Source organism: Sapajus apella, unplaced genomic scaffold, assembly GCF_009761245.1.
Source record: "Sapajus apella isolate SASKATOON/1434 unplaced genomic scaffold, GSC_monkey_1.0 scaffold71, whole genome shotgun sequence".
Lineage (NCBI taxonomy): Eukaryota > Metazoa > Chordata > Mammalia > Primates > Cebidae > Sapajus > Sapajus apella.
In genome coordinates, this window is record NW_022437011.1 from 3,771,985 (window position 1) to 3,785,666 (window position 13,682).

A 13,682-nucleotide genomic window follows, 5' to 3' on the forward strand; every position below is an offset into this window, starting at 1 on the left:
GAAAAATACAGCAAGAGTATTTTTTTAATTAATTTATTTTTGTATTGCATTTTAGGTATTGGGATACATGTGAAGAACATGCAAGATTGTTGCATAGGTACACTCACGGCAGTGTGATTTGTTGCCTTCCTCCCCTTCACCTATATCTGGCATTTCTCCCCATGCTATCTCTCCCCACCTCCTCCCCCCATCCCTCCCCCATTTCCCCCCAACTGACCCCAGTGTGTAGTGCTCCCCTCCCTGTGTCCATGTGTTCTCATTGTTCAACACCCGCCTATGAGTGAGAACATGCGGTGTTTGATTTTCTGCCCTTGTGTCAGTTCAACAAGAGTATTTTAACCATGGTTCTCAGAGTTTCATTGTAAGGAAAAGCTGTTTCACCTTTATATTTCTTTAATGTTCATGGCCAGAGATATAGCAAATTTTGCCACATATTCAGCAAAACATTTAAAATTGTGGTTTAAGTGCTGAATTAATAGCATGCATAGCAGTGTATGTATATATATATATATAAATATAAGTACATAAAATATATATGTGAGAAAGTAATTGGTCATCTTATCTTTCAAATCGATCAAAAATTGAAACTCTATTAGAAAATGACTTTTTAATTTATCAAACAAAAGAGTTTTAAGAGTTGGTAAAACACTTTCTTGCCTCTGTGCTTGAAGGTGCTTCTCTCTGGTCTGCTGTAAACTGCAAAGACCTTCATGGTTTGTTCCCCTTATGACCTTCAGATCCCTATTCTAATACTGTCTCTCCAGACAGAACTTCCCTGATTATCCCTATGAGCATGGGTACCACCTCCATTCTCAGGAATCCTATTCTGCCTTCTGATTATTTTTCTCCTAGCATTTCTCATTATTTAATGTACCATATGTTTTGCTAAGCTACTTATTAATTTATCTGTTTTCCTCCACTAAAATGTAAGTTTCAGGGCAGGAATTTCTTCTATTTTGTTTGCTTAAAAATATCCCCAGCAACTCAAACAGGGTCTGACATCTAACAGATGCTCAATAAATATGTATTAGATGAACTATATACACTGACTATATACAAGATACAGACCACACTCTTTTGCATAATAATTACTAGACTGTTTATTTCAGCTTCCCATGTGTTGCATCATGGTTTGTTCAGATGTTAAATGGAACAATAGTAGTTTGCCAGTTGATTTATTTTTTGTTTATGAAATTTTAAAGTACTTCTTTAACATAAGTTGCTTCTTGCAGACATCCATCATTATTAATACATTGTGTGTGTGTGTGTGTGTGTGTGTGTGTGTGTGTGAGAGAGAGAGAGAGAGAGAGAGAGAGAGAGAGAGAGATTCATGTCTTGATTCATAAAAGCTTGTCTGTGTTTTTGACAAAAGCTATTAGTACCTACCAGTATAATATGTTTGTATTATTAACATGAAGGTGATGGCCACAAATTATTTTTCTTTAGGAATCTTGGAATGAATTCAATGAACAGAAAAAGCAGGACTAACCTGATCTTCATTCTCACTGGCAGCATCTGGGATGAAAATGCAGAAACCAAAGTTAAGGAAATGTAAAATATTCAATAAATAAAATAAATACTTCATTTAATGCAGTGTCTTGATTGCTTTAATGACAATATATTGTAAAACCACAAATTGTTTTGAACACATTAAGATTTACTACGGTAAATAAAAGAAGATGACTGTATCAGGAGATCAGTATATACACTTACAAAGGTCTAACCACATAGAAAGTTCCAATTACCTTAGAAAATACTATTCATGTGAATTCTAACCCCATCAAAATGGCTCATCTTAAAAAGGTCCCTTTGGAGTAATAAATGGCAGCCTCCCTTTTAAAATTATAATATAACATACATGCAAAATACTATACCAATTATATTATAATTTTAAATTATATTATTTAATTTTTGATTTTTGAAATTACATTTCTGAAACTAAATTATAATTATCATTTAATTTGAAATTAATAATTATAACAATTTTTGAGATTATATTATAGTTTCACTTGAAAACTTTAATATAGCATTCGCTGAAACTATAATATAGCATTATATTTATAGAATATTTAAAATTTAATTTTCTGAAACTGACAATTCTGCCTCCTTATAGGTACCTACACATCTATTTTAGGAAAGTGGGCATTATTCGTATATGATCTCAGACTATCTCTAAGGTTCTCTTTTTTAAAATTTAAATCTTCCAGAGCAACCTAAGTCTAGGCAATTTGTGTTCTCTTAGGGTTAAATAGCAAATGTAAAAATCTACCTTCCAGCTCCCACAAAAGTCCCTTACTGTTTGGGAGAAATACTTTCAATCCATTTGCATTTGAAAACACAAGACTAAAATAAGCTAGACATTGCTTTAAAATTAAAACAGATGATTAAAATTTTAAAAATATTTCATTTATACCTATAGCATTAAAATATATATGTTATTTACAAATAAGTTTTAAATGTCTATTACATATATATGTATATGCACTATGAATTGATACATCTGGTAAGAGGAAAATGAAGAAGAATCTATTCAGTTTTCAGAACTAATAAAGAATTAATGAAAGAATTTCTTGTGGATAAAAATGCAGATCTCAAACTACTTGCCATTTCTAAAGATAACAACATAATTATAAAGGCACATATGTAAATCTTCAAAGCTCTGTGTCTGGCAAGATATTTCAGAATTATACATACCTACGTAAACAGTTTTTGGCAAGAGTAGAGGGAGAAAAGTCCCTTCCCCAGGGCTTTGAGCCGTATGGCAAGAGGCTTAGATCACACACAAATTGCTCACCTTGTATAAGGCAAAGAACCAAGGGCAGAAGCATGGACACTGTGGCTGTCTTCATGTTGAAGATGATGCAAGTTGCCTACAGGTCCACTCCGTGCATTGCTCAGCAGGTGCAATGTGACTGAACTTGGCCAGATGAAATTTACTTGTATAAATACTCAAGCACTGGTGACACCCACATAAAACCAGTTGTTCAAGGTCATAGGACGTACATACCACTCCACTTTAACTTCCTTTTTTTTTTTTTTTTTTTTTTGAGATGGAGTCTTACTGTGTGGCAACAGTGGCTCATTGGAACCCCTGTCTCCTGTGTTCAAGCGTTTCTCTAGCCTCAGCCTCCCAAGTAGCTGGGATTACAGGCGCCCACTGCCACGCCTGGCTAATTTTTGTATTTTTAGTAGAGACGGGGTTTCACCATGTTGGACAGGCTGGCCTCAAACTCCTGACCTTAAGTGATCCCCCACCTCAGCCTCCCAAAGTGCTGAGATTACAGGTGTGAGCCACTGCACCCAGCTAGCTTCCATGTTTTAGGATACCTTCATAAGTGGGAGGGGAGAGGAAAGAAAGACAGATTGGTTGTCCTACCAGTCAGGTATAGATTTAAAGATTTCCACATCTAGAGAAACCCGGGTTTCCTGTTGCTTTCATTTGTAGATGTTCTGAAGTCTCTGAGTTCAGTGTCACGGACTCATATATATGTTAGAGTTGAACAACTCTAAAATATAACATAGCAAAATTCTCATGTTGAATATATGGGGAGGCACGAACTCAGAGGAGCATTGTCTTTCTCACAAGCAGACAGTTTAGATGGAACAGGCAGAGGAGGCATCCAGCACTTGTAAGCAGGCCACACATACAGCATTCTTTCCTCTCTGTATACTGCTTCACCCTTATACATTAAAAAAGGCAGAAACTTTGGAAAAATAAAGCTTGTATGTAACTGCTTTTAAAAATTCTCCATCTGAAGGATATTTTATATCTTGAAGCCTTACTTTATATTCTAGCCAAGCATGATAATCACAAACATTGGAGACTCGGTTTAACTTTCCATAGCCCATGCTTACCCATATTACTGTTTGAAAATTTTGGCTCAATCAGTTTTCCCTAAATTAGATTTCTTCTTCTATCATCCCATTATTTAGTCTCCGAAAAAGTAAAGAAGAAACAAGCTGTTAAAAATTATAAATATGTAAATGTGACATTTTCTGAATAAAGTTTCTTCTCCTTAGTTTCTTCTTTCATCCTACAAGTAATACCTTTTTTCTACCAGCTTATTTTGCCCTAATAGCCTAAGGAAGCGCCTGAAGAAACATGTGAAGATGACTGAAACCAGAGCCAAAATGTTTCATTCCAGTGCTTCTCAGGGTCTTCACATCCATAGAAGGAAAGTTTGAGACTTTATGCAATCAAAGGCCTTTTTATGATGGTTCCAAAAAACTGATCAAGGTTAGTCAACTTTGGGACTATGCCAATATTCTGAGATTTATCTAAATGAGATAATATGTCCTTTTTTTTTCTCATGAGATAATTTATTTCCTATAAAAATGTAATCATTGAGCTGGGTACAGAGGCTTATGCCTGTAATCCCAGCACTTTGAGAGGATGAGGCGGCTGGATCATGAGGTCAGGAGATCGAGACCATCCTGGCCAACATGGTGAAACACAAAACACAAAAACACAAAATATTAGCTGGGCATAGTGGTGCTTGCCTATGATCCCAGCTACGCTGGAGGCTGAGGCTGAGGAATCACTTGATCCCAGAAGGTAGAGATTGCAGTGAGCCAAGATAGAGCCACTGTACTCCAGGCTGGCGACAGAGCAAGACCCTGTCTAAAATATGTGTATGTATATAAAATCATGGTCTGCACTATTATTGTAGCTTTGCTGCTTTCCAATGGAATAGTAAAATTAGTGACCACAGAGAGCAAGTTCAACTTGCATTACTGTTACAGGTTAGAAAATCAAATTCCATCACAGCTTAAGAGAAATGAGACAGGGTTTAGAAATCTGTTTCTATTCTATATGGTCTTTTCAATTACGTAGGGCTAGAAATGAACCCAGCTTTGGAGCAAGGTAGATCTGGGTCCAAATCTGGAGTTGTTAGCCATGTTGCCTTGGGCAAGTCACTTATTTTTTCTAAGCCTCAGTTTCCTAGTACGTAAAATAAAAATAATAACACCCACATTGTACTAGCATTATGAGGTTTAGAGACAAATCATATATATACACACACACACAGACACACACACACACATATATATAAATATGTGTGTGTCTGTGTGTGTGTGTGTGTTTGAGAAAGAGAAGAGAGGTGCTTAGAACAAATATCAAGTATATGTGATAAGCTTCGTAGTTAATGATAGTTGGTCTTGCATTTTTACAACATTGTAATAATGTGGTTGTACTAGATAATTTCTAAGATACCAAGAAAAGTCAACATCTCTTGATTGTGAATTTCACCAATACATTTACATTTACTCAGCATAGAATAATTCTCTCAACACGTTTTGAGGTGAAATTAAAGTATAAACATATATGTTCTCTTTTCCCTTTTAATTGCATTTTAAGCTGTAATGCCGAAACAAATCAAAACATTACCTGTTAAAACTTACATTGCTTGGTGTCAGTCAGCATTGATTTCTTGTGTCTGTCTCTAAAAGTGCATTCTAAATATTAACATATCCATACTAATTTTTTATCTTTCATCTGCCTTGTCAGACCATATGAAATGTGTCCTAACCATATTTTCTGTTATTGATGGTAAAAGTTTGATGCCTTAAAATAGAATCAATGATTGTGTATTATGCTCTAGTGACCCCTAGTCTAGCCCAAATGGAGAATATTCCCAGGAGTGAAAGTGGTGCTGGAGTGGAACAGAAGAACCAAAAGATGATTGCCTGTCTTAGGAATCTCTTTATGAGGAAACATTGAAAACATTGGTTTCCTTCTTACTGCAAAAGAGCTCCTCAGTGATGGCAGCCCTTTCTGAAATGACGAATAAAAAGTTTGAAACTGATATCTTTTCCAAACAGAGAAAGTAGTCAAAAGAGGATTCAGTGAGCACCACCAAAACTGGAAGTACCCATCAGCTGGCTCATTTCATCAGGGTTTTTTCTTCATTTCATTTTAGGAATGTTGTAAATCCAGAGGTGATTCATCACATGCTCTGCTAATCAGGCTTCATTCCTGAAAATTACTAAGGATATTAAATTCAAACGAATGAGATTGAAGTTTTGGAGAACTCAAGCTTGGGTCAGTGTTAGGTTATCAGGGTGTTCTTCTAACTCAGAATGTCATCCTTGTTTTCAACTCTTTCAATTATTCATCAAACACATAGAAACTTCTTTCCTCTCATTAGAAAGGAGTAGGTTTAGATTAAAAAAAACCACAAACTTTACAATCTTACACATTTATAAAGGCCAGAATCTGAAGGATACTAACACAGGGGAAAGAAATGAGAAAATTACAAAGATTGTTGTAGATCAGTGATGTTAGTACAAAAAAAGGTTATTTCCAAAATATAAAGTTACCATATCCTTCTTAAAGTCTTTTGTTTTTCTCTCCAGAGGGATCTTGGATGATGATAATAGTTAATAAATAACTATAGTCTTTTATGATTAGATTGCCTTCCACAGCTTTGAAAACAACCTGCCGTTCATTAGCTCATTTTATTTGTTTATACAGTGTTGTGAGGCAGCCAATTAGGTGTTATTATCTTTTCCTTACCTGACAAAATTGGTGTCACAAAAAAAAAACCTGCAGTAGAAACTAGCTGGCAAGGTCATCTCAGCCTTGACACTTTCTCACTTTTTATACCCTTAATTTCTCCGAGTTTCTCTGCGGCCATCTCACAGACTTTATACAGTTCAAAGATAATACAGATATCATAGCGCTTTAAACTAGATACAGCCCTATGCAAGCACACACACCACACACACACACACACACGTCACTTGAGCAAAAAGAGGTATGTTGTACCATGAGTAAAATGTATATATTCTAATAGATCTTAGAAGATGAAATAATTTTTTTTTATTTTGTACATTTTTTATTTCCTTTCCTATAATTTTAATGTTTTTCCCTATCTATTTAACATGTCTGAGTTCTCCTTTGTAAAAGACTCCAGCTGGAAAACAGCCTTTACTCCTCTTCTTATCTGGTAATGTTCTATTCTCAACTAACTTCACCCCCTCTGTGGGAATTCCTTTCTGTTTGTCTGGAAGGACTAAGGAACTATCGAGATAAGCATCTCATTTTATCTAAGAATAGAATGGGATGGGCATTGTTTGTTTACTGAGTATATAGACCCTGCTATTTATAGATATAATTCTTGCTTTTATTAGATTAGAATTAAGAAGACGGGAGTTTCAATGTCTCATTATTAACTGTATTAATATTTTCATATGGGGTTATATTTTATTTTTTAAAACAACAATCAGCATTTTCCTATAGTTGATATTATTTGAACCCCTGACCCATGGCCCCACACTGTTTATTACTTAAAAATTTAGTGCATTTGAAAGTCTCGTGGGATTTATCTTGACAATAGAAAACAGTGGTTTGAGGAGCTATAGTCTTTCAATAAATCATAATAAATCAATCCTGAAGTAGTTAAGAGTCTACTTAATTTTGGAAAAAAAATGCAAATTTTATATGTGTACTGTGTGTGTGTGTGTGTTTACAGTAAGCAAGAATGAAACTGTTAGATTTATAAACAAAGTTAGAAAAATTATCTTTATAAAAGAATGTATAAAGATATAAATTCTTTATAAGATTAAAAATTTATAAAGACATAAAATTTGCTAACGCTTTTTCATGCACTTAGGTACAGCAATAAATATAAAGATTATTTTATTCTTATAGGTAAAGAAATAGAGGTTTGGTAAGATTCTATAACTTTTCCAAGGTCATACAGCTTGTTAGCAGGGATCTTGCCAATGATGATAGTCAATGTAACAAAGACATTCATACTCCAGAGCCCAGGCTCTTAAACACTACACACTGTAGTAACAACATTAGTTACAACAGTAACTAATGTATCTCAGATATTCAGTGTTAAGTGCTAAACTGTGTCCCACCAAAAACATATATGTTGAATTCTTAAACCCCACTACCTCAGGATGTACCTATATTTGGAGATAAGGCTGTTAAAGTGGTGGCTAAATTAAAATGAGGTATAAAGTTAGGCCTTAGACCAAACTGATTGATGTCATTAGAAGAGGAAATCTGGACATACAAAAGAGACACTAGTGATCCACGCACAGAGGAAAAACTACATGAGGACACAGCAGGAAGTCGCCCATTGCAAACCAAAGAGGGAGGCTTCAGAGAAAACCAAACCGGCTATCACTTTGATCTTAAAACTCTAGCCTCCAGAAATGTGAAAATTAATAAATTTCTGTTGTTTAAGTCACCCAGTTTGTGGTATATTGTGATGGCAGCTCTAGGAATCAATACACTCATCATATATACTGACCTAGTCACACGGACACTGTGTAAAAATGTATAGAAACAGTTATACAGTTGAGAATACAGTTTTATATAAGCTCCTTTCTCTTTAAGTAACCATTATATTCCTGCAGAATAGTGTCAAAGTGAAACAGAGCTGAATATTTATTAAAAGTGGTAAGACTCACTTTATCTGGGCTATTCCAGCAGAGAAAAGAAGCTCCAGTATAAACCAGGCTCAATTCTGCTACAATCAAAAGCAAGATGCTTTTTTAATGCTGAGGTGTTCTGTATTAGTCCATTTTCTTGCTGCTGATGAAGACATATCCAAGACTGGGCAATTTACAAAAGCAAGAGGTTTGTTGGATTTATAGTCTCACATGGCTGGGGAGGCCTCACAATCACGGCAGAAGGCAAGGAGGAGCAAGTCACATCTTACATGGATGGCAGCAGGCAAAGAGAGCTTATGCAGATAAACTTCCATTTTTAAAACCATCAGATCTTTTGAGACTCATTCACTATCATGAGAACAGCACAGAAAAGACCCACCTCCATGATTCCATCATCTCCCACTGGGTCTTTCCCACAACACACAGGAACTATGGAAGCTACAAGATGAGATTTGTGTGGGAACACAGAGCCAAACTACATCATTTCACCCCGGCCCCTCCCAAATGTCATATCTTCATATTTCAAAACCGATCATGCCTTCCCAATAGTGCCTCAGAGTTTCAACTCATTTCAGCATTAACTCAAAAGTCCATAGTCCAAATCTCATCTGAGACAAGGCAAGTCCCTCTCACCTATGAGCCTATGAAATCAAAAGGAAATTAGTTACTTCCTAGATACAATGGGGGTACAGTGATTGGGTAAATACAGCTGTTACAAATGGGAAATATTGGCCAAAACAAGGGGGCTACAGATCCCAACCAAGTTTAAAATTCAGCAGGACAGTCAAATCTTAACGTTCCAAAATTATCCTTTGAATCCATGTCTCATATCCAGGTCATAATCCTGATGCAAGAGGTGGATTCCCAGGATCTTGGGCAGCTTCACCTTTGTGGATTTGCAAGATACAGACTTTGAATCCATGTCTCATATCCAAGTCATAATCCTGATGCAAGAGGTGGATTCGCAGGATCTTGGGCAGCTTCACCTTTGCGGATTTGCAGGATACAGACTCCCTCCCGGCTGCCTTCGCAGGCTGGCATTGAGTGTTTGTTGCTTTCCCAGGCACATGGTGCAAGCAATTTGTGGATCTACCATTCTTGGGGCTGGAGGATGGTGGCTCTTTTCTCAGAGCTCCACTAGGGGTGCCCCAGTAGGGACTCTGTGTGGGGATTGCAAATCCACATTTCTCTTCTGTACTGCCCTAACAGAGGTTCTCCATGAGGACCCTGGCCCTACAAAAAACTTCTGCCTGGGCATCCAGCCATTTTTTTTATTGCATTTTAGGTTTTGGGGTACATGTGAAGAACATGCAAGATTGTTGCATAGGTACACACATGGCAGTATGATTTGCTGCCTTCCTCCCCTTCACCTCTATCTGGCATTTCTCCCCATGTTATCTCTCCCCATCTCCCCACCCCCTGCTGTCCCTCCCCCATTTCCCCCCAAAAGACCCCAGTGTGTAGCGCTCCCCTCCCTGTGTCCATGTGCTCTCATTGTTCAACACCCACCTATGAGTGAGAACATGCGGTGTTTGATTTTCTGCTCTTGTGTCAGTTTGCTGAGAATGATGTTTTCCAGATTCATCCATGTCCCTACAAATGACATGAACTCATCGTTTTTTATGGCTGTATAATATTCCATGGTGTATATGTGCCACATTTTCCCTGTCCAGTCTATCATCAATGGGCATTTGGGTTGGTTCCAGGTCTTTGCTATTGTAAACAGTGCTGCAATGAACATTCGTGTGTATGTGTCCTTATAGTAGAACGATTTATAATTCTTTGGATATATACCCAGTAATGGGATTGCATCCAGCCATTTTTATACATCTTCTGAAATCTAGGCAGAGGTTTATCAACCTAGGTTCTTGACTTCTGTGCACTCACAGGGTCAACACCACATGGAAGCTGTCAAGACTTGAGGCTTGCATCCTCTGAAGTCATGGCCCCTTTCAGTCATGGCTGGAGTGGCTGTGATGAAGGGCACCAGTTCCCTAGGCTGCATACAACAGAGGGACCCTGAGCGTGGCCCAGAGGACCATTTTTTGCTCCCAAACCTCTGGGCCTGTAGTAGGAGGAGCTGTCACAAAGCTGTCTTAGGAGTTAACATCAGGCTTCTTGCTACTTATACAAATTTCTGCATCTGGCTTGAATTTCTCCTCAGAAAATGGATTTTCCTTTTTTATCACATTGTCAGGATGCAAATTTTCCAAACTTTTATTTTCCACTTCCCTTAAAAATCTGAATGCCTTTAAGAGCAACCAAGTTATCTCTTGAATGCTTTGCTGCTTATAAATTTCTTCTGCCAGATATCCTATATTATCTCACTGAAGTTCAAAGTTCCACAAATCTCTAGGGCAGGGCAAAATACTGCCAGCTTCTTTGTTAAAACATAACAAGGGTCATCTTTGCTCCAGTTCCCAACAAGTTCCTCATCTCCATCTGAGACCACCTCAGCCTGAACCTTATTGTTCACATCACAATTAGCATTTTTGTTAAGGCCATTCAACAAGTCTTTAGGGAATTCCAAACTTTCCCACATTTTCCTGTCTTCTTCTGAGCCTTCCAAACTGTTCCAGCCTCTGCCGGTTACCCAGTTCCAAAGATACTTCCACATTTTGGGGCATCTTTTCAGCAACACCTAACTCCTGGTACCAATTTAGTGTATTAGTCCATTTTCACCCTGCTGATAAAGACATATCCAAGACTGGGCAATTTACAAAAGAAATAGGCTTATTGGACTTACAGTTCCACATGACCAGGGAGGCTTTACTATCATGGTGGAAGGCATGGAGGTGTAAGTCACATCTTACATGGATGGCAGCAGGCCAAGAGAGCTTGTGCAAGGAAACTCTCACTTCTGCAACCATCAGATCTCGTGAGACTCATTCACTATCACAAGGACAGCACTGAAAAGACTCACCCCCATGATTCAGTTATTTTCCTCCGGGTCCCTCCCTAACACATGGGAATTAATAGGAGTTACAAGATGAGATTTGGTGGGAACACAGACCCAAACAATATCACATGCTAAAGGAAAAATACTAAAGGACATGGCAGAGGAGATTGGTCATTGTGGTTAGGCTATTTTTGTTTGCTAATTTACAAATGCAAGTTTTCTAAAGTAAATGCTCTAAGAAATGGGAGGTAAACAGTAAATTATTTAGGTAGCATTGAGCTTTTTAGACAGGAACTTAAGCAGGTGCTGGGTCATCGGGAACATGTTCTTGAGGTATTAGAAACTGTACTAGCATTTGTTCAAGTATCTTAGTACAGAGGGAGGTAGACAACATCTTTTGGGCTAAAAATTTGCAATTCACATTGGCCAAGGCTAAGGTCTAGTCAAAAAGAGGGTTCAGAGGAATATGATTAAAGTTTGGTCAAGGAAAGAATCTTTGCCATTAGATAAAGTAGAAAACAAACTGACGTTAACAAACTTTCAGGTTGGAATTCGCATGTTGCCTTTGTTATCACCCAGTTGACTCTCTTGTATAGATTTTATCTTTTCTGCTCCCAGGTGCTTTAATTCACACATTTTGATGTCCTTCAACAATGTGTGTAATAGAGTGAGACAGACTTCCAGAATCGTCTTGCTTTAAGACTCTTCCAGACTGAACCATGGGGGTGAGTCTTTCCAAATGCCAAATACCATCTACCAAAAATGAATGATATTCACTCTCTTCCAGACTGAATCATGGAGACGAGTTTATGCAAATACCAAATACCACCCACCAAAAATGTTTACTTGATAATGTTTCCCACTTCTAAAGCATTCATGTATTGCTTCTTCCTTTTGTGGGCTGATCTTTTCCTTCTTCTTTACTTGTATATCTTTGCTTGAAGGACTCAGCTTAGACTGCGTGTTCCCAGGGGCTCCTTCCCTGACTGTTCATAGTGTTCTTACTCTTTGCCCCTTAGTACCCAATGCCATTACTACTTCCATACCTTACACTCATGACACAGTCTTGCAATTGTAAGTTGACTTGTCTGTCTCTCCAATTAGAAAAATGAAATTTTTAATGAAATGAATAAATGAATGAGTAAAACAAAAAAAAAAACCTAAAAGCTTAATTCAGCTTTATAGTTTACACCAAATTTCCACATTACTGTTTCATTTCATCTCAGTTGCTTTAAAAAAGAAGGCTGGTTTAAAAGGAAGGTAACAAAAACATAGAGAGGCTTAGTGACTCACAACAGGCCACATGGCTTATAAGTGTTCAAGCTGAGACTCAAATCTAGGTCTTAAAGTTTAAAAACGAAGAATGTGCCAAGTTAAACAGCACTAATCATTGTGTCACACCACAAGCTTGATTCATTAAACAGAAAAAAGAAAGGAAGAAGGGAATGAGTAATAACTCTAAAATCAGGGGAATTCTCAGGCATGGGACTAACTTATGAAAATGCAATTCAAGAATTTAAAAATCTAAACCCAAAGTCAAAAAATTGTTATGGTATTTCAGATAAGCTCCATAATACTCTCCACATGAATATGACAAATATTCACTAAATGCCTGCCTTTGCCTAGCACTGTGCCAGAGAGTCCAATGTTAAAATTCTGAAAAAAAAAAAAAAAAAAAAAAAAAAAAAGATACAATCTCTGACTGAGAGGTCAAATTTTAATATTAAGATTTCTGAGCAAGAAGCTATACATAGTAAACATTTATTTACCAACCACATACCCGTGAAAAAGGTAATAACTATCTTTTTTCTACAGCATAGGGACTATTTATTCTGCCTCTTCTGGATAAAAAGTACTAGTTATGCTGTTGGGAAAAGTACTTAAAAACTGTATAGGAAATTATTTAAGTATTTCCTACAGTTATTAGCATTAATAAAGGCATTTGTTTATTATATTATATAGAGCAATTATATGTATAATTTATTATAGAATAGTGCATGTAGAATAACTTTTACAATACCAATTTGGACAGAATATGTGAAATGATATATAAATATTTATATTATGTTTATTTTATATAGCTGATCCTTAACTATAAGTTAAGCAGAGAAGGTGTTATATCCATTTTACAGCTGAGAAGCTTAAATATCTGCATGATTGACTAATTTGCCTCAAATCTATTAGCCATAAATGGAAAAGTTAAGACAGGAACTCAGGCTTCCTGACTCATGTTCTGATATATATTTTTTTCCTTGTCATTCATCTTCAACAGAGTTTTAAACACCAACTCAGTGACATTCGGATATGAAAGAAAAGGAAAATATGGAGTGAGTACAAAGAAAAGGTATACCTTCAGGAAAATAAAGAGAATTGA

At 36.8% G+C, this 13,682-nt stretch overlaps 1 protein-coding gene across 2 annotated transcripts in view; it reads right to left on the minus strand.

Moving 5' to 3' along the window:
* The window catches only part of SPINK5 (serine peptidase inhibitor Kazal type 5), a 68,472-nt gene extending 65,545 nt beyond the window's left edge, over positions 1–2,927 (minus strand). For both annotated transcript variants that reach the window (XM_032250298.1, XM_032250297.1), the window contains exons 1-2: positions 2,795–2,927; positions 1,490–1,515 (exon numbers count right to left, since the gene is read on the minus strand). In XM_032250298.1, the coding sequence (XP_032106189.1) occupies positions 1,490–1,515; positions 2,795–2,849 (81 nt within the window). In that variant the 5' untranslated portion in view covers positions 2,850–2,927. The remainder of the gene's footprint in view (positions 1–1,489; positions 1,516–2,794) is intronic.
* Positions 2,928–13,682: the final 10,755 nt, after the last annotated feature.